This window comes from Onychostoma macrolepis, chromosome 07, assembly GCF_012432095.1.
Source record: "Onychostoma macrolepis isolate SWU-2019 chromosome 07, ASM1243209v1, whole genome shotgun sequence".
Lineage (NCBI taxonomy): Eukaryota > Metazoa > Chordata > Actinopteri > Cypriniformes > Cyprinidae > Onychostoma > Onychostoma macrolepis.
Window position 1 is genome coordinate 43,884,661 of NC_081161.1, and position 22,195 is coordinate 43,906,855.

General features: G+C 37.9%; 2 protein-coding genes across 9 annotated transcripts in view; both read left to right on the forward strand.

The window, feature by feature from the left end:
* LOC131544789 (Fc receptor-like protein 5) overlaps positions 1 to 22,195 on the forward strand; it is a 275,408-nt gene that overhangs the window by 112,661 nt on the left and 140,552 nt on the right.
* Positions 998 to 14,050, forward strand: LOC131544807 (daxx-like protein). Of its 8 annotated transcripts, none has more exons than XR_009272227.1 (13): positions 2,027 to 2,481; positions 3,651 to 3,816; positions 4,420 to 5,034; positions 6,052 to 6,099; positions 8,161 to 8,202; positions 9,030 to 9,097; positions 9,410 to 9,453; positions 9,644 to 10,044; positions 10,274 to 10,345; positions 10,436 to 10,567; positions 11,544 to 12,727; positions 12,839 to 12,943; positions 13,396 to 13,959. XR_009272227.1 is itself a non-coding variant. In XM_058783287.1 (9 exons), the coding sequence occupies exons 2-9, from the start codon at positions 2,479 to 2,481 to the stop codon at positions 14,033 to 14,035; spliced, it is 1,050 nt and encodes a 349-aa protein (XP_058639270.1). In that variant the 5' UTR covers positions 998 to 1,152; positions 2,027 to 2,478; the 3' UTR covers positions 14,036 to 14,050. The 8 variants fall into 8 exon arrangements, 4 of the variants coding, with proteins under 4 accessions (XP_058639270.1, XP_058639266.1, XP_058639268.1 ...); XR_009272228.1 differs by having other exon boundaries at positions 12,839 to 12,894; XR_009272229.1 differs by lacking the exons at positions 12,839 to 12,943; positions 13,396 to 13,959 and having other exon boundaries at positions 9,640 to 10,044; positions 11,544 to 11,948.

The window sequence follows — 22,195 nt, forward strand, 5'->3', positions numbered from 1 at the left end:
TATTTTTGCAATAAGTAATGTTTTTCTCTAATAATGTTTTTCGCCATGTTTTTATTTTATGGGCGCTCAGAGGGGGTCTCGCCCGGGGAGTAATTCAAACCGCCACTGATGTTGCAACCCAGTCTCACGGCAGTTCGTGATATAGTCACGAAATTTAATCTATTGATTCGTGTTCATGGACACGAATTTCCCTCTTTTTTCGTGTCAGGCAGCACGACTTTCATCTAATGTATTTCAATAGGAAATTTATTTCGTGCCCTCCACCACGTTTTTCTTTTTGCCACTGGGCACCACAGACGCTGTATTTTTTTTCTGATTTGTTATTCTTTTCTTTTCTTAATATTCAAGCACTATTACTCAACATTTAATCAGGAGATTTTATCCTTGTTTTTATTGCTTTATTCTGTAAGCTACTCGCTATTATAAACCATCGTCAGTGGTTCCTTGCAGTCAATACACACATATCTGATCTGATTCAAATGATTCGTGATACGCGATCCGACTGGAGCGGTTCGAAACAGTGAATCATTTTGACTGGATCGCTTCGAAACAGTGAATCAGTTCAACTGGAGCGGTTCGAAACAGTGAATCAGTTCAACTGGAGCGGTTCGAAATAGTGAATCAGTTCAACTGGAGCGCTTCGAAACAGTGAAACAGTTCAACTGGAGCGCTTCGAAACAGTGAATCATTTTGACTGGATCGCTTCGAAACAGTGAATCAGTTCAACTGGAGCGCTTCCAAACAGTGAATCATTTTGTGACGCAATGGTTCAACTGATCCGGAGTTTAAAGCTCCGTTGTGTTCTTTGCTCGCTTTGAATGACCGTGGAAATTAAATCATTGCAAATTAACAGGCCTAACGTACAATGTTTTTATTAAACTGTTATCACTGTAAATACAGTTTCCGTTGTATTAAAAACATTTCATAATTTTTTTTCAAAAGATTTATACAAATATACGCGACTGCGTTAATTAGGGACACACACATTTATTACAGTATAGAACTTATAAAATATATTTTCTGCCTTATTCTCTGATAAAAATGTGGAAAAAGATTACATTTGGCATTTCTGTCAGCATTACCCATGATCCTCCGCCTCCGGATCCAGGCCCCGCCCGCGGGTCTTCTCATTGTGCTCAAACCACTGTCCAGGTAAGTCACGAGCTCATTAATGATCACGTTTTGTTTAAATGTTGTAATTGGTGCCTTTCTTTGCCATTAAACTCACATGGTTTAAATGTTAGAGCAACAATTAAAACCCGACCAATGGTTTACTCCTTATCAGCGAAAACAATAAATAATAATAATAATAATAATAAACCACTTGTGAAATTAGGCTTGCTAAACGGCGCTAGCTAACTTCAATATAAGCTAACTCTATTAATATAAAGAAATCCAAGGCACTTCTTCCGGTCCAAAAAAGTTAAAAAGCCTTTATTCACTTGTCCATCATCACTATTAATAGAAACACTATTGCATTTGGGCCTTCAGCCTTCCTCAGAGTGTGTGTATAATTAACAGGTGTAGATATAATTAGTTAGTGAAGTTGGGAGAAATCAAAAGAACCATTACAGGGGACCTACAAAACAAAGAATATGAAATAAACAACTAAATGAACAAAAAATAAATAATAATAATCATACTAGTAATGATTACTAGTAAAAGCTAAGTGTAGTTTACGTTATATCAGCTGAAGAGTAACTTAGCATGGAGCACTGCATTATTGTGTGAGCTCTAGAAGATGACATTTTCTCTCGATCATCATGGTTCACCCACAACTTCACTGTAATGTGTCAGTAATAACAAAATAACTTTGCCTAAAGTTACTGCACATAAAGTTTCCTTTAAATCTGGGACGAGGAACCCCAGACGCATGTTACATGCCTTTTAGCTGTCATACAGGAAATTGGAAAATCTTGAATTTGTATTGTATTTATAAGAAAATGGGAACGTCTCACTATTGGGGTACTCTACTCTACTCTATACTCTACACTACATAATTAACATTTTCTGTTCTCCCTTGCAGATCCTGTCAAACGAGTCACCTGTCCAAACATTGATACATCTGATTTACCGAACCCAAAGGCACTTTTAAGAGCCAACCTCTATCTCTATCCATCTATCTATCTATCTGTCTATTTATCTATCTATCTATATCTATCCATCTATCTATCTATCTATCTATCTTATCTATATCTATCTATCTATCTATCTTATCTATATATATCTATCTATCTATCCATCTATCTATCTATCTCTACCTCTCGCAATGCCAGGGGGTCTACAAAAAAGATTTGTCCCTTTTGTCAGGGTATTTTATTTTGCACACAGAAGATCTGCTTGAATTGTAAAAAGGAGCAGCCTCTGAAGCAGCGACTCAAGAAGAAGCTTCAGAGATTTGATGAGAAGCGAGAGGAATGGGTGGTTGGTCATAAGAAGAACCACAACATTGCATCCATCAAGGATGAAGCAATTGTCATGGTATGTACAATTTCTGTCGGGATACATTCAGTGGTACCATTTGTGATTAAGTGATCTCATGCCAGTGCAAGGTCAGAAAGGCATTATTATTATTATTATTATTATTATTGTTTTATATATTTTATATCAACACAAATTTAAAAGTACAATTTAACTATCAGCTTTGAAGGCAGATGAAAATTGGATTTTGCAAGAATGTCATTTAATGTACTGTTTTTATTTCAGTGGTAAAACCCTTAAATAATCACATCTTAGCCTTAACACATCACAGTCCTAAATTATCTACCTCAACAAACACAGCAAATATAAGTGATAGTTGGTAATTCTGAATTCCTAAAAAACAGAGGTATGCATTATGACAGAATCACAGGTGCAATATGTGACCCTGGACCACAAAACCAGTCATAAGTGATTTATACATCATCTGAAAGCTGAATAAATGATCTTTTCATTGATGTATGGTTTGTTAGGATCGGACAATATTTGGCCGAGATATAACTATTTGAAAATCTGGAATCTGAGGGTGCAAAAAAATCTAAATACTGAGAAAATCACCTTTAAAGTTGTCCAAGTTAAGTCCTTAGCAATGCATATTACTGATCAAAAATTAAGTTTTGATATATTTACGGTAGGAAATTCACTAAATATCTTCATGGAACATGATCTTTATTAATATCCTAATGATTTTTGGCATAAAAGAAAAATGTATCATTTTGACCCATACAGTGTATTGTTGGCTATTGCTACAAATATACCCCAGCGACTTAAGACTGGTTTTGTGATCCAGGTTCACATATAATAATCAAACTTTCTTAACAAGGGGATGACAAATGGACTGCATTCATTCTACTACATTCATAATGTAGTATTTAAAGCTCTTGTCAGCTGTAAATGAATGTGTGAAGCATTCACCCATTTGGCCATATAATCACAAAGGTTCTTATTTTGAATAAATCTGTAGATTGTCACTGTCCAATTGTACAGTGGTTGCACGTACTTGGTTATAATACAAAAGCTAAACTCACCATAAAGTAAAAAATTCTGAATCGCTTTAACCTGTATGCATTCATCAATAATGTTATATATTCTCAATAACTAATATGCATAGTTTTTTTTGCTGTTGTTTTTCTATTACTTTAAACAGCAAATACACAATGTTGTCATTGCAGCTTGAGAAACTCCATGCCATTGGATACAAGCCAGTTTTGCTTCTTGGCAAGGAGACCAAAAAGAAAGAAAACAAGTGTGAAATATTAACCCCTCGCTGCACACTCTCCACCTATGCCCAGGACTACCTTCAGAAGATAGGTTCATTTTATGAATACCTCTGTGAAGGTAAGATGCACTATATTTTTAAAGTCACAGTTCACAACTTGTGTTGAGTATGCAAAAGATTTTTTATCAATGTTTAGGCCTAAATCTTAAAGGGATGTCCCCCCTCTAAAACATAAATTCAGTCGTCAACTCCTAACCTCCTTGACAGTAGAAACTTGGGAGAGGTTTCCATTTTTATGTAACCAACACAGAGTTTGTTAGCACAATACTGGGTCTTTTCATACAATTAAAGTTTTTAAACATTAATTTATCCTTAGACACAGCTCTCCCTCAAACCATTTTGTAAGATTTGGAAAACTAGCCTGCAACTTGTAAGACAACTGTATTTATCTGTCATTGATGACTGAAATTTAGTTTTAGAGTGAACCAGCCCTTAAACAATTGTCTTATTCACTCCCCAAAAGAGAGCAAGCTTTTGGGAATGATGGGAAGAGCACAACACATGTATGTCAAATTCCAGCTGACCACATTTGCAGTTTGGCACCCACAAAATTGGACTGTATGATTCAAACAGATTAACACTTCAAACATAGAGGTTAACCATGAGTTTGAACTGCACCTGTTTTAATTAAGCAAAACATAACACTTGTTTAACTTGCACAGGTTGGAACCAGGATTCCAGTGGCAATGATGATCAGCTGATTACTCTGCACCTCACACCCTGTGACTCATTGGAGAACACAAGCAGCCGGGAGGAGGTGAGGACCACACAGGTGGAAGAGACAAGGAACATGCAGGTGGAGCAGGCGACCATTATGGAGGGGCAGGCGGAGCAGATGAGCGTCACGGAGGGGAAGACGGAGCAGGTGACTATTATGGAGGGGCAGGTGGAGCAGATAAGCACTACAGTGGGGCAGGTGGAGCAGGTGAGCATCACGGAGGGGCAGACGGAACAGGCAACCATTATGGAGGGGCAGGTGGAGCAGATCAGCACTACAGTGGGGCAGGTGGAGCAGATCAGCATCACGGAGGGGCAGACGGAGCAGGTGACTATTATGGAGGGGCAGGTGGAGCAGATCAGCACTACAGTGGGGCAGGTGGAGCAGATGAGCATCATGGAGGGGCAGACGGAGCAGGTGACTATTATGGAGGGGCAGGTGGAGCAGATCAGCACTACAGTGGGGCAGGTGGAGCAGATGAGCATCATGGAGGGGCAGGCGGAGCGGGCGACCATTATGGAGGGGCAGGCGGAGCAGATGAGCACTATGGAGGGACAAGGTAATTAGGACAGATTTAAAAAGTTACAGTTTAAATTTGTAAAGGCTTGGAAGTATTTGAACCATGGGTTACCTTAACATTACTCGACTTTTAGTGTTTTTTCCCCATAGAGCCTTATGCAGGTAAGGGCTGCATGATATATCTTTTCAGCATCGACATTGCAATGTGCGCATGTGAAATAGTCACACTGCAGGACGCATAATGCCAAGTAGGGGAAAATAACTCAAACATGTCATGGGTGTTGGAATGAATTTTGTGAGTCTATCATAAATCAAAAAAAAAAATACTACTAATCGAATGCTGCAAGTACTATTCCTAGGGTTTTTTTTTCGTACACTTATATGTCAGGGGCATTGTTGTTACGCTGTTAAAGCTTGGATAGGCAATGTTAGAGAAACCAGCCAGAGTAGCTAGATTTTGAAAGTATCCAACTGAAAAAAATCCTACCTCTCCTATCAGGGCTCTCACCAAAGTAACTCCCCCAAAACACATGAACGCGCTCTGTCTGACTACTGCTGGTGCACTAACCATATCAAAGCATACGTCGGTGCCTCGGCAGTGTGTGAAACTTGTATGGACTCACTTGTATTCTACAGGCACACACTCCCGATGGTAGCTGCCAATGTTAATATGGTGGAAAAGGCCACTGCTTATTACAGACCTTCGACGAGGCTACATTTCAGAGTTAAGAATATTAGGATAATTTTAATACTTATATCTGGCTATGCCACACCACCATTTACCCACCCCTTGCATTCCCTTAACAAGTCAGCAAAGGATCTTGTTAAACAAATTGTGATTATCACAAATAGAATGGGCATAAGCAAAAAAAAAACACGTGGCGTTAATGAATCAACCTTAATTCAGTCGCAATAAAAATGCATGTTCTTTTCACCTATTAGTACATGTATTGCTGCACTTGTGTGATGTTGTGATCTTGATGTATTTTAAATATGTTTAAGCTTTATTTGGTATACAAGTAATTTTCTTTCTCCAAACCCACTGCTGTCTTCACAGGGTCAGCCATGGGCACAGTTGATCCCACTAACAAAAAGAAAAAGTCAGGTATGTAAATGATTGTAAGGTAATTATTGGTGGTTCTGGTGACTATGTATTACTATAGCTCATTAGTCAAGCAGATTCTCTTAAGGAATTTAATTAATTAAATTGAATTTAAAGGAGACCTATTATGTTCATTTCCAGTTCTATATTTTTATTCTGATACTCCACTAGAGTAATTTTGCCTGATCCACAGTTACGAAAAATCCTTGTTTATCTTAAACTTGTTTGTCAGAAACAAGCCTTTTTAGATGGAGCCTTCTAGAAGCCTACTATGGTTACTATTCTAATGAGCCTGCATGTAATGTAAAGTGTGGAGCCAAATATAACCAGCGTGTTTGCACACATATTTACTATAAGAGAGAGGATGGCCTTTTCTCATATTTTGTTCATATTTTCTCATATCTAGACACACCTGGGACACATACAGGCGTGGACAAAAATATTGACACCCCTGCATTTCTGTCAGTTAATAAATGCACTACTTCTCCCAGAAACTTGTTGCAGTTATAAATTGTTTGCATTGGAACAACACAAAAAAAAACAGGAAAAAATCCAAATCTGAGACATTCTACACAAATCTCCAAAAATTGACAAAATTGACGCCCTCAACTTAATATTTGGTAGCACGTCCTTTGGAAACAATAACTGAAATCAATTGCTTCCTGTAACCATCAGTGGGTTTCTTACAGCTCTCTCCTGGAATTTTGGACCACTCTCCTTTTGCCAACTGCTCCAGGTCTTTCAGATTTGAAGGGTTTCTACTCGAGATCTCTAGACAGGTGCTCTATGGGATTTTGATCTGGACTCATTTCTGGCCACTTAAACCTTCCAGTGCTTTGTCTTAAACCATTTTTTGGTGCTTTTTGAAACATGCTTTGAGTCATTGTCCTGCTTTAAGGCCCATGACCTCTGAGAAGCTCTCATACGCCCATACGCCCTACATCGCGCTCCAGAATTCTTTGGTAGTTTTCAGATTTCATAATGCCATGCACACAGTTACAGACATCCAGTGCCTGAGGCAGCAAAGCAACCCCAAAATATCAGTGAGCCTCCACCATGTTTGACTGAGGGACAGTGTTCTGTTCTTTTGAAGGCCTCGTTTCATTTTCTGAAGACATGCAGTACAATGATGTGCTTTACCAAAAAACTCTGTTTTAGTTTTATTTGTCCACAGGACATTCTCTCAGAAGGACTTTGACTTCCTCAGGTACATTTTGGCAAACTCCAATCTTGATTTGTGTTTCTGTGTCAGCAGTGGGGTCCTTCTGGGTCTCCTACCATAGCGTCCCTTTTCATTCAGATAGCGATGGATAGTGTGAGCTGACACTGTTGTATCCTGTGCCTGCAGGTCAGCTTCAATTTGTTTGGAAGTTGACCGAGGTTCTTTATCCACTCTTTGATCAATCCTTCGTTGCAATCTTTCATCAATTTTTCTAATTCGTCCACATCCAGGGATATTAGCATGGGCTGTAAACTTCTTGACAGTGTTGTGCACAGTGGAAACAAACATTAAGATGTCTGGAGATGTACTTGTATCCTTGAGACTGTTCATGCTTTTCCACCATGTTTGTTCTCAAATCCTCAGACAATATTTCACTCTTCTTTCTTTTCTCCATACTCAGTGTGGTACACATAGACACAAATATTGTCAATTTTTACACATTTTAACTGGTTGCAAATGTGATATTGCCAGTTCCTATGCATTGCTACAGGTAGTTTAATTACAAATTAAAGGAGCATCACATGCTTGAAATACAATTATTTCTGAAGGTTCTGAAAAGCTGTCAATAATTTTGTCCAGTCCATTTTTGGAGATCTGTGTAGAATGTCTCAGATTGGCTTTTTTGTGTTGTTCCAACGCAAACAATTTATAATTGCAACAAGTTTCAGGGAGAAGTAGTGCATTTATTATCTGAAAGAAATGCAGGGATGCCAATATTTTTATTTTTGTCTGACTGTATTTCCAGTGTGTTGTATAGACATTACAAAGTGCATTTTGTCCCTTTTTTAATGTTTTTTTTTTCCTGTGTATATATGACTAAGCTGTAATCTTCTATCCCACAGAGGGACCAAGGCATATGCCTCTGAGGAAAAAGCCACAAAAGAGTAAGTGCATGTAAATGCAATGACCAATGCTTCTATCAGTGTGTTGACATTGCTATGTTTACTCCTTGTTATTTCCTATAGTTCCATTGTTTATTTTTTGTCTACTACAGATAATTAGTCCTAACAGACAATGTATAAAATCCAGCTGGCTTAATGTGTCAAATTGTACCTAAATGAATTGCCAAGCAGTAGAGAAAGCAGCAGTGTAGTATTCTCAATCAGAGGTGGACAGTAGTGAAGTATTTTTACTTCACTCAAGTAAATTTAAAAAGTATCTGTAGTTTATCAGTGTTTTTCTTTGCAAAACTTTACTTCAATACATTCCAGAGCATAATGTCATACTTTTTACTGCACTACATTTCATGAATTAAAGTTTTTTTAATACTTAAGAACATTAAACATGTAGTACTTTCTTGTACTCAAGTAAATATTGGAATTACTTTTACTTGAGTAAAAGTAAGAAAGTAATAGATTTCTAATGTAATTAAGTATTAAATGATATTTAATATGGAACGTAGTGCAGTAAAAAGTACAATATTATGCTTTGGAATGTTGTGAAGTAAAGTTTTCTAAAGACAAACACTCTGCTGTAAAAGTATTTTTCAAGTGACTGTAGTAGTACTTTATCAGAGTAAAAATACTTCACTACTGTCCGCCTCTGTTCTCAAGTTCGGTTCCATGGTACAAGTTAAACCTGGTTCAACTTGTAAGTAGTGATAAACATCACTTGTCATCCTTGCAGGTCTGGTCACTACTGAAGTCTTCAGAGTCGTGTGTATTTTGGTCCTACTCTGAGAAATATGTGAACATGTTTTTGATGTCCACAGATTGCTCCTACCACACTCGCCTAGAGGCTTTCCCCATCAGGAGTGTAGTAAGCGAAAGAGTGAGACAGGTTAGAAAGTCATGAAAGAAATGCGTAGTGTAGACAGTATGCAAAATGTGATATATGATTTGGAAACTTGCTTGTGTGTTAGCAATACATACCATAACTGTTAGGTAGATACTTTTTTATGTTTAGTCTTTGAATTACAGATTAGGAAGTAGCTTGTACTGAAAAAAATCATAATCACATGCTGTAAATACCAACAATGACCCACTGTATATTGTCTCAGTGAAACTCAATGCCTGTAACCAAACATAATAGCCTTATGCTAAGAATGGAGTGTGTGTGTTTTAATCTATTCTTTTTTAATTTTCTTGATAGGGCAAATTAGAAATATTGGTTGACTGGGAGCCCTGTCCAATATGGTATGTATTCTTCGGTTTTTCTGCTTTATCAATTAATGTAGGCATTATTAATTTACTTTATCTTTAGCCCTATTCGGACGGGACTAGTTTTCCAAACGACGTTTGAGTTACAATTTTTATCAGCGGACGTCTGTGATTTCATGTACGGATTCGGACAGGACTAACATCTCTGTGTTTATTACCGAGGTAGGAGTGTCTGTGTTTTACATGTGGGCGTTGCAGAAGATCACGTGTTCAGGGTGCGTTGATTGCGCTTGGTCATATGACCGATCAATGGCAAGATGGCGGCAAAAAAGAAAGGAACGCGACACTGGAGTCGGGAGGAAACATTAGCTTTAATTTCTGTTTGGAGCGAACCTACATTTCAATTTCAGTTTGAAAGTTGCATACATAACCACAAGGTTTGGGAGGCAGTTTGGAAAAAAGTTTGTGAGGTTTGTCCATCTATACAAAATACCTTCGACTGGGTGAAGTGCAAAGACCGCATAGAATATCTGAAACGACGTTACCGCGATTGTGTGAAGCATAACAAGAAGACGGGGTCGGATCCACAACGCTGCCCATTCTTTGAGGAACTGGACTCCGTTCTTGGTTAGTTGCTACTTTTAAGAGTATTCATTTTGTATTTAAAAATAATTAACAGTGTACAAAGTAGTTAACCTGTGGCTAATATATGTTCATAAGCATTTATATGAAATAAAATAGACATAAATAATAAAATACATTGAACAAGCTAGTAATAGAGACACAATAACCCTGTTTACGGTTTTGTCATTTAAACAGTACTGTCTATATTGAGTAGATATTTTTGTTTCGTTAGCTTGTCGTCCAATGACTAACCCCGGGGATGGACATATGGATGTGTCAAGTTCAGAGGAAGGTGAAAATTCTGGTAAGTTTGTTAATTTCCCTTTACAAAATGTCAATATTGCCATTGAATCTTGCAGCTCTCAAATGTTCTAAATTCTATGTTTTGTAACAGGTACGAGTTCACTCTCATCTGGTATAACTGAGCCATCAGGAGACCAAGCAGCTACGATGACAGCATCTGAAGATGACAGTGGTCTAAGGTCAGAGGTGACCTCCAATCCAGGCCAAAATTCCATCATTACAAGTACGTTTTTTTCCCCCTCTCTCTCCAATAAGCCTGCACAAGTTGTCATGCATTTCGGTCTTGTTGTTTTGGGATGTGACAGTATTTTCAACTTGTCATATAATGGTAATTATTGAAATATTATTGTGGTATATTGCTATTTCACGGTATTTAATTAGCTTACCAAAAACTGTTGTTCTCCTAACAGTTTCAACTGTACATTTTTCCATATAACAAAGAGCAATATACCAAAAACGTATAAAGCAAACATTTTCAAACAGGTTGCATTGGAAAATGTAACGCTATATCGAAAAAAATATGTAACACTTCACTGCGAGGCCCCATTAGTTAACATTAGTTAGTCCATAATATAAACTAGCAATGAGCAACATCTACATTTGTTGCAGTGGTTATTGTTCTTTGTTAATGTTATTTAATGTAAGTACTATGGTTTATTGTTAGTTCAGGCTCTTTAAATACATTTACAGATTGGCCTAATATGTTTGATTTTAATTATGTATTAGTAAATGTTGAAATTAACATTAAGCAAAATTAAAATATGATTTGGTATTTATGTTTCTATTCATGTTAACTAATAAATTATCTAATGTTATCAAAGCTGTTTGTGAAGTGTTACAGAACAATAATAAAAAATCAGAACAGTTTCAAATGGTATGTATAGTACATTTATAAATTAGATTAAAATGTAAAAAATGTTTTGGTCTTAAATTATTCAGTATTTGAATAGTTGGTGAACACCATAGTGAAAAAGTTTTAAACTTTAAATGACTGTTCAGAAACAAAGTAACCAGTTAAAAAGTATTTTTGAAATTCATTCTAAAAATCCAAATAATTTATATTAAGGAATTATTCACATTTTGAAATCTCCACGATAACAATATTGAGCATGTTCATTATCATGATATATTGTATTATCATATAACAGTACGTCTACTTGTCTTTTGATGCAATACAATTTTGTGATCTTTTTCATCAGGACGTAAACGCAAAGGCAAAAAAAATCAAATCATGGAAGCCATGGAGAGAGGGATGAACATGTTAATACAACATGACAAAGATGCAACAGCAGCAGAGGTTGAACAGCGTCTTGACAAGGAGCACATGGCCTGGGAGAGACAGTTCCAGCAGGCCAGACTAGATCTGGAAAGAGCACGTCTCCAATTTGAGATGAAGCGTCAGGAAGCTGAAGACAGGCGTGCTCGAGATACCCAGCAATTCATGGTACAAATTCTGCAAGTGCTTAGACCTGCATTGCCACAGTATGGACCCTCAACTTCGTTTGCACAATATCAACATCCAGCTCAACACTATTACCCATCTGATCCATTTGCTTTTGCACCTGGAGAAGCCACGCACCAAAATCCGTCAACATCAGTTTTCCAAGATCAACGTTCACTGTCTGACCAAAGAAATGATAACTAGTTTTTTCTGGGCATTGTTTTTTGCAAACATTGTGCAGTTGTACTTGTTTGTTTAAAGTTCAAAGAACTGTTCTAGTCACAATAATGTGAAAATGTTGGAAGTTATGTTTTTGCACTTTGCAACGTTTACATTTTGCACTTTAATGCCTAATGGCAAAACTTGAATATGTTAAAATTCAGTTTACGATAAAAGTAAAGAGACAAATGTTTGATACGTGTCTTAAGTTTTATTACACATATAGATTGTAACTTTTTTTGTTTTGTACAAACTGTGGTTTTGTTCTTACAAAAGAGCCATTTACAAAGCCACAATCAGCACAGGAATGTCAATGCCTTGTATTGTCTTGGTGAGTGGTGGAAAGCATGTGCCATTTTCCAGCTTTGCATGTAGTTTTGAGTTTTGAAAAACAAAGGAGTCGTGGCATTTCCCTGGCCAGCCAACATCAAAATCTTGAAACATGTACTGGTGGTCAACCAAGCCCTGTAGTATCACGCTGTACCACCCCTTTCTGTTGTAGTAATCAGTGTGAAAAATGGAGGGTGCTAGGATTGGAATGTGTGTTCCATCCAGGGCCCCAGCACACATGGGAAACCCTGACTTCTCTTTAAATCCAGTGATTATGGTCTTCACAGCTTCTTCACTTTTTGGCATTCCAATAAACTTCCTTTTCAGTTGGCTGAGACCCTTACACACCTCCCAAAACACATCAGAGGCAGTGCTCACCCCAATCCCAAAGAGGTTTGCAACATCATGGAATTCAATGTTACTTGCTAACTTGGAAAGTGTCAGAGCAACCCTTTTTCCAAACTCACTGTGGTCTTCATGGCTGTGTTTTGCTTTGGTATGTAGGGACGAAGAAGGTCAAAGAGATTTAAGAAGGCCTCCTCTGGCATTCTGAAGTTGAGGTACCACTCAGTTTCCCCAAAATTCTGCAGCACATCTGTCTCCCAGAAGGTGCTGGTGCGCTCCTTCTTAGCACTCGGTGCAGTTGTCATGCTGTAAACTATATAAAAGTATATTTCAGGAATATAACTTAAAAACTGCTATTGAACACAATTTATGAAATTTGATCAAATTTATTTTGAAATTAAGTACTTTTATTTTATTATGCACTTTGAAATGTAAAGTAAAACGTCCTAATTTATTTAGTGTTTTGTAAACATTTTATCTAAATTTAAAAAATAAATTTAAAAAATTAACATTATAATTTCATAGAACTGTGTTCTTATAGGGTTAGGGTTAGGTTTACCCACTGGAATAAAAATGTTTTAACACATAATTTACACGTTGTGTAATTGAGTGCAGAAATAAAAGATCTTACCTGAAACTGATATTACAGTAGCCAGTCTTAACAGTTTACCTGATTTGGTTCTTCTTGTTGATTTAACTTTTTTATTTCTTCGCAGGGTACCAAACATATCTACATCCATTATTGGTGCGTAGACAGCAGAAGCTTGAATACGGCGCGCTAGCGAGAGATTTTACGGAAGCTCACGTTGACCAAAACACACAAGAAAAAGCGTTTTGGAAAAATACTTTTTCGGCAATCACAGACATTCGCATTCGGACGGGATTAGATTTCTCAGAGGACCGCCGAGTTTGCTGAAAACAGTAGGTAATTTGCTCTGGAATTATTACAGAGGTTGTGTGAGAAAAACACAGACATGGCAGATTCGGACGGGATTAAAATCACCAAGTACGTCTGTGAAACAGAAATTTCTCTAACGACCCCCTGGAAAACTAGTCCCGTCCGAATAGGGTTTTTGCTAATCTTTTTTATTTGTTTGTTTGTTTTTTGCTACAGTAATTTCTTATTAATCTGTTTTGGTTCGCAAATGGTGGTGGTCCTTCATAAATGGAAAATGAAACTGTAATACTTATAAAAGACATGTTCTGTAATGATGTGTGCTTCACACTTGTTAAAATGTCTGTTTATTGGAAAGACCCAGTAAATTAAAAAGAAAATTCCCTTCTGTTTTTAGTGGCAAGGAGTGGGCCCATTCCTGGCAGCCAAAGGATTCTCTTCAAATTAATGAGAAGAAATAAAATGTAAAATTTGAACTACATTTTGGTTTCTGCCTGTTTATTTCATTGTTTTTGAGCTGCTTTTGAAGTCATGTCTCATCTTTCTGTCGTGGTGAAAAGGTGAAAATCCCCAATAAATGTGACACATGGAGTTTAGTCTCAAGTAGGATTAATCCAACTCAATTTCCTTTTCAGATGTTATTCGATAACATGTTTTATATTTCATGATTATACATTGCAGTATATGTTGACATATAACTTGATTTCATGTTCTGTTCGTGCTTTTCAAGTTAACTTAACCTCACAGACCACTGTTAAGACATGCAAAAAACGTTTAAAGCTGTTCCTCTCTCTGCTGCAGACAGTTGTCATTTCAGGCAAATTGATGTGACAAAAATCTTCAGATCTTCCACCCTATTCACCTCCAGTCCTCATCCTATTCAGCTCGCAGGAGTCCTTCCATCGTGCTCATCAGGAGCTGAGCTCCACATTCATGGGGGGATATTCCTTGTCATATCATGCAATTCTCTTCTACTTCTCAAATAATGTCTCCATGTGTTCTAATTGCCAAAGACTAAATAGTTTCAACTTATGCACCTTGTCAAATTAGTTTGATAGCTCTTTAAGCCTGCAGTCAATAAATAAGCATTTGGTGTTTGTTCACTTGTATTTCTGAGAAAGACCACAAATTCACTATGATAAACACTTGCAAAAGATAATCACTTTTCCTTACATATTAACTGAAAAAATAAAAATGACATTGACAAAGTTGAGAAAAATAAGCAAAAGAAACAACCTACACTGAGCATATTTATGTGATGAATTTGTTTAACTTTACATCACATTGATGAGTTGTTTTAAGTGGGTTATTTTGAAATGACAATTTGGGGTAGCATATAAATTATAAAGATACTTATCTGGATAACCACGGTTATACCTACTAGAATTGATTGAACAGTTTTTGTCACAAACACAACTGTTGATTTATTGTGAAGGTCTGGGGAGTAGGCTACACATTTTGGAAGTCTTCATTATTGGGGTATTGTTTGGCCTACTTATTGCTCCTAATACTTGCATATTTATGAGCAGATAATAATAATATTTATTTTTGAGAGGCAGTTTATTACATTCCTGAGGGGGCTGAACAAACATATTCAGGCCATGATTACAAAAAAAAAAAAAAGATTGCATAACTCGAAATAATTTCTGCAGTGACTACCCCAGATGAACTGATATCCTGAAGATTTTTTCATAATATCCTGACGATCATCTTAATAATATGTTTCGGCTGTCGGAGACTGTTGTTGATATATTTAGTAAACTACTCTGGAAACCGGAAGAACTACAAATATGGTGGCTGATTTGTAAGTTTCGTAAGAAGTTCTATCGCGTGTCACTACTGGGAATTGTAGTTTATAAATACATTGGAGACGGCCCTGACTTGGTTGAAGATGAAAGTGACGTGACATATAACCAAGTATGGTGACCCATACTCAGAGTTCGTGCTCTGCATTTAACCCATCCAAAGTGCACACACACAGCAGTGAACACACACACACCGTGAACACACACCCAGAGCAGTGGGCAGCCATTTATGCTGTGGCGCCCGGGGACTACTATACCGGTTAAATGTCCCCCATGAACTGACATACTCACAATTTTTTTCATCTTAATCATCTAAATGCAGTATAATGTATGTTTCAGCTGTAGGAGATAGTTGACATATATATAGTACAGATACATTTTATAACCCTAAACCGAACCCTACTCTGGAACCTGAAATAACTTCAAATATGGACCCTGATTTGTACATTTAGTAAGAAGTTCAATGGCGCGTCTCTACTGGGAATTGTAGTTTTTAAATACATTGGTATATTCCCCGTAATTAGAAGATGGCAGTAAACTGCATTTACTCCTAGGGGTTTGAGGGGCTGGGAAAGACATTGGTGTTATCAGATTTTAAAAGTATAATTGTTAAATGGGAGAAAATTGCTTTTGGGCTACTTTTGACAGCGTCCCCAGTTGGTGCCCAATATTGACTATGCTCGCATGATAGCTGGGGTCCAGAGGTCTCTAGAACAGTTGGTCCCATGTCTGTAGACCTTCTTGTTGCTGGATTATAAACCTTCAAACATGGTCTGAGTTTGAGGTTCAAAGATCAGTATTTAGCAAGCAGGAGCCGTGTAGAATCTTCATACTGACATATGTTACTCTCCAGGTTGAGACCTTTCCAATGATGTATTTGGTTTAGCTCTATGAAAAAGTTTTAATTTTCTCATTTCATTTACACAAGCTGTTAGGCTTATACAATTACAGTAACTGTATATACAATTAAGTCTTTTGTTTGTTTGTTTGTTTATTTGTGTGTTTTTCCTTTTTATGTGGAAATAGTGACCAAAATGGGTCACCTTCAGAGTTTTTACAACGACAGAATCTGTTTTATTAGCCAATGTATTTGGTTTATCCTACGACAATGTTTTAATGGACATGACTTTGCCCAGGGATACCTTCACAGAAGCCTTTGTCAAAAATTACTCAAGGTCAAATTGACATGGCCAAATTTTGAACATTATTTTCATGATGGCATGCAAGATCTATGTTTTCAGCCTCAACCCAAGTACTTAAGGTCTTCCGCCACACCTGTAGTAATGCACTTTTATTTTAATTTAAAAAGATTTTAATTTTGCTCACTATTTCTGCTAGTTCATTAAGGATAAACCCCTTAAGGTAAACCATCTAGTTTTCATGGGGGACCTTAACAAATATGCAGAAACTACTGTACATAAAGCAAAACAGACAAAATACAAATACATTCACACAGTCAAAAACTCTCCCGTTTCTAGCCACTCCCCACCAGACCAACTTGTTCCCCTACAAATGTCAAAATACATGCATTAAATGTACAAATACTAATAAAAAGTTTTGCATGCATTAACATGTAAATATACCTTACTATACACATTACTTCTATATCTCAAGTTTAAATACAAGCAAGATCAGGTTGTTTGAAGATAAGTAAAAAGACAAAGTTATGAGTTAATAATGCTGTGTGATGTCAAATGAAACAAGATTCCACATATAAATATGTTTAATTTATATCTCTTTCCTTTTCCCTCCAGCTATTACCTTGTATCAACCATGAAATCGCATTTTATTTTTAAACAACAATGTATGGAAAAGTTAAGCCACCCTTATTTATATGGTGCTTTTAAAAATTCAGATTGTGTCAAAGCAGCTTTACAGTATTAAATAGGGAAATAGTGTGTCAAAATGCAAAAGGACAATAGTAAACACTCAATTTTCAGTTAAAGGCAGTTCATCATTGATTCAGTGATGTCATCATCCAGCTCATTTCAGCTCAGTTCAAATAGTGTCTGTGCAATCACGGAGGATATCACTGGGAATTAATTGAAAACATAAAATGCTCATCTTTGGAAATACTTTATTTCTTGCCGTTCACAACAATTTCCAGTGAAAATACACCACATTATGAGTATGCATATCGGTAAAACAAGCCATAAGGCTGTATTTATTAACACTGTACCATGTGCTTAATTTCACTTGAAAAGCACCAGCAGAACAGGGAATCAAGTTATTTGTCAACTAATAACATGCAACATAAAGTAAAATTATAACACAGTTTTTCTGTTACATACTATCTAATCCAAGTACTTAAGTACTTAAAGTAAGTGTAATGTACAGTATCTGCAGGATTTTTAAAACCAAATGTAAGACTTTTAAAGAGCTTTTTAAGACCTGCACAAATAAAATGAATACCATGAGTGAATGAAAAAAAGCATGTTCTCAAAATACAAAAGAGATAACATTAAGGACAAACTACATATTAAGACTGCTTCAAGAGGCCGAAGAACTTCAATGGAGTAAAAAGATTTCACCCATTCAAATCTATATACCAGGATGGTTGGCATTTTCATGTGTATCATTGTCACACTACCTGGCTATCTTCTGTATAAACTCTGACGGCTCACTGAGGAGACTTTATGCAGCGAGGCCGAAAGCAGCAGAAAAGCGTTTTGTGTTGCAGCCAATCAACGCATCTAACAAAAACATCTTTCTTCTTCACTACAGTTGTGCTAAAGTAACACCTTGTGTAGCATTCAAGAAGTTACATCAAGAAAAAGATGTGTTTGATGATGCTGACCAGCTAGATTTTCTATGTTGACTGGCGGAGATAATAATAAGCTTAATCTTGATGTTATGCTAACCTCGTGTAACACAACAGGACACAAATTGAATGAATGAATGAATGAAGCATTTATATAGCGCTTTAATGTGTATTGCAATACACCCAAAGCGCTTTACAATCATGTGGGGGGTCTCTCCTCAACCACCAGCAGTGTGCAGCATCCACTTGGATGATGCGACGGCAGCCACAGGACAACGGCGCCAGTGCGCTCACCACACACCAGCTACAGGTGGAGAGGAGAGAGAGTTGTAGAGCCAATCAAGTGGATGGGGATTATTAGGAGGCCATGATTGACAAAGACCAGTGGAGGGAATCTGGCCAGGACACCGGGGTTACACCCCTACACTTCTAAATAGAAGTGAAATAGAAATGAAATTCTAATGTTCAAAATAATTTTGTTAATTTCAGCTTTTATGTAACAGCCACAGTACAACAAATCTCTCAAGCAAATGTGACACACTTTAAAGCCTTACTGACGTGTTACCGTAGTGAACAATTATAGTCCACATTTTATTATGTGCGAGCCAAATGACCATGACAAACTCCATCCAAGTTCTTTGACTGAGACTGATATGTTTTTTATTTATTTGAAATTCATACTTTAAATTTAAAAGGTTTTTATTCATCTTACCCTCCTCAGCTATCTTGTTCTTCAGAACCACTGCCAGGCTCTGCAACCATGTGCAGTGTCGTGCCATCCATCTCCAACACCAAAATGCTTTTTTCTTCTTGCAGTCGCACTGTCAACATCACTTGGTCATGCAGTTGTTTCTTGATCAAAATGTTTGCTAAGAATCAACAACAGTTATATGAATACATGAGACAATCTATACATGAGCATATAGCATTGCAATGTTTTGTAACTACAAACATGTACTTTTTTAAAATCAAATTGATACATAAGAAAACTGAAAATGTGCCCATTAACTAAATGAACACTACATTACAACACTCAATGTTACATGCATGTCTTAGTTCAGTGTACTCTATATAGCAGAACTGTAAATAAATTCTTGTGAAGCATCTGAAAACTGATGTAGCACTGCCATGAACCTCCCACGGCCATATTTGAGACACAGTGCTCTCTCCAGTCAGGGAACGCTCCACCACAGCTACATCAGTGTTAGTGGCAGAGTCTAGTACAAGAGAATTGTATTTCTCTATCTCCTGAAGAAGGAACTTTTTGTCTTCTGCCAGCTTCCTTCGAAGGCGGTGGCGAAGCTACAGGTACAGGTGTAGAGGTTTGTAACAGCACTGTTCAATAAGGAAAGATATATTGCACCCAAAAAAAATTAAAGCAAAGCTGCAGTAATTGAAGTATGTGAAAATTTTAATTTAGATTTACAAACAGATAACCCAAAGGTCCAGTGTGTAACATTTAGGGGATACACACATTCCTGAAAACAAGAATTGCTGTGTTTTAATTACTTTGGAATGGGAAGTTTGTATCTAAATATGGTCCTTCCACAGAGGTCACCATGTTCAGAATCAGAATTAGCTTTATTCGCCAGGTGTGCGCAAACACACAAGGAATTTGTTGTGGTTTTAAGGTGCTCCTGGTACATACATACATACATACATAAATACACATGTGACATGAGAACAGAAAAAAACATTTAAATAGTAAGACTTAACAATGGATAATAATCCTAATAATAATAATAAGTATGAATCTGGAACAGTAGATTTATGTACAAATTTGTGCATTATTTACTCTATATACAGCTGTATAGATAAACATATGTATGTGTATTTACATAATACTTGAGAGGGAGGCAATAATTAAAGATGGAGAATGGATTACAGAATGAATTACAGAACACAGGTAATGATCCACGTGTTAGCTATTTAAGCTGGAGATGGCATGGGGGAAAAAACTGTTTTTATGCCTAGATGTTCTAGTGCACAGAGATCTGAACCATCTGGCTGAAGGGAGAAGTGCAAACAAGTTGTGTCCGGGGTGAGAGGGGTCTTTGATGATGTTACCTGCCCGTTTCTTCACTCTGGAGTTGTACAAGTCCTGAAGGCTGGGCAGGTGCACACCAATGATCTTTTCTGCTGTCCTAACAGTCCGTTGAAGTCTTCTTAAATCTGATTTGCTGGCTGACCCAAACCAGACAGTTATAGAGGAGCACAGAACCGACTCAATAACAGCTGAATAAAACTGTTTCAGCAGCTCCTGTGGCAGGTTGAACTTTTTCAGCTGACAAAGGAAGTACAACCTCTGCTGGGCCTTTTTCACGATGGAGTCAATGTGATTGTCCCACTTCAGGTCCTGAGAGATGGTGGTGCCCAGGAACCTGAATGACTCCACTGCAGCCACAGTGCTGTTCATGATGGTGAGTGGGGGGAGAGGAGGGGGGTTTCTCCTGAAGTCCACTATCATCTCCACAGTTTTGAGCGTGTTCAGCTCCAGGTTGTTGTGACTGCACCAGACAGCCAGCTGCTCAACCTCTTGTCTGTAAGCAGACTCGTCGCCGTCGTGGATGAGGCCGATGACTGTAGTGTCGTCTGCAAACTTCAGGAGTTTGACAGAGGGGTCTTTAGAGGTGCAGTCATTTGTGTAGAGGGAGAAGAGTAGTGGGGAGAGAACGCAGCCCTGAGGAGCTCCAGTGCTGATGGTGCGGGTGCTGGATGTGTGTTTTCCCAGCCTCACTAGCTGCTGCCTGTCTGTCAGGAAGCTGGTAATCCACTGACAGATGGAGGTGGGTACAGAGAGCTGAGTCAGTTTGTTCTGAAGGGTGTCTGGGATGATGGTGTTGAAAGCGGAGCTGAAGTCCACAAACAAGATCCTTGCATAAGTCCCTGGTTTGTCCAGATGTTGCAGGATGTAGTGCAGTCCCATATTAACTGCATCATCCACAGATCTGTTTGCTCGGTAAGCAAACTGTAGGGACCACAGACGTTAAGGCAACAGGTCTGTAGTCATTAAGTCCTGTGATTTTTGATTTCTTGGGTACAGGGATGATGGTGGAACCTTTGAAGCAGGAGGGGACTTCACACAGCTCCAGTGATCTGTTGAAGATCAATGTGAAGATGGATGATAGCTGGACAGCACAGGCTTTGAGGCAGGCTGGAGAGACACCGTCTGGGCCTTTGGCTTTCCTTATCTTCTGCTTTCTGAAGACTTTGCATACATCATCTTCACAGATCTTGAGTACAGGCTGAGAAACAGTAGGGGGTAGGGAGGGTGAGGGTGTGAATGGCTGTGCTGTGAGACGGTCGGAGCGGGTGTGGGGTGTCAGACCAGTCTTTTCAAACCTGCAGTAGAACTCGTTCAGGTCTTCAGCCAGTTGTTGATTGGCCTCAGTGCTGGGGGATGGGCTCTTGTAGCGGGTGATGGCTTTCAGGCCTTTCCACACTGATGTAGAGTCATTGCTTGAAAGCTGTTTTTTTAGCTTTCCAGAGTAGTTTAATTTTGCCACTCTTATCTCCCTATTCAGTGTGTATTTTGCCTGTTTGTACAAGGCTTTGTCCCCACTCCTGTAGGCGTCCTCTTTGGCCTGGCGAAGTTGTTTGAGTTTTGCACTGAACCAAAGTTTGTCATTGTTAAATGTTAAATAAGTCCTGGTGGGTACACACATGTCCTCACAGAAACTGATGTAGGATGTCACGGTGTCAGTAAGCTCGTCCAGATCAGTAGCTGCAGCCTCAAAAACACTCCAATCAGTAAGTTCGAAGCAGGCCTGTAAAACCTGCTCTGCTTCAGAAGTCCATCTCTTTACAGTTTTTACTACAGGCTTAGCAGATTTGAGTTTCTGCCTGTAGGCTGGTAGAAGATGAACCAAACAGTGATCAGAGAGTCCCAGCGCTGCACGGGGAACAGAGTGATATGCATCCTTTAAAGGGGTCATATAATGCCATTTTTGTACAAGCTAATATGATTCTTTAGGGTCTAAATTGAAAGTTTGTAATATACTTTAATTAAAAATTCTCATTAGTATTGTAAGAAAACACTCATTTTACCTGCTCAA

Bases quoted from the DNA above. Each gene is read 5' to 3' on its own strand.
- LOC131544807 (XM_058783287.1), top strand. The intron at 3,817-4,419 runs GTAAGATGCACT...TAACTTGCACAG, and splicing joins TTATGAATACCTCTGTGAAG to GTTGGAACCAGGATTCCAGT. The intron at 8,203-9,029 runs GTAAGTGCATGT...TGATGTCCACAG, and splicing joins GAGGAAAAAGCCACAAAAGA to ATTGCTCCTACCACACTCGC.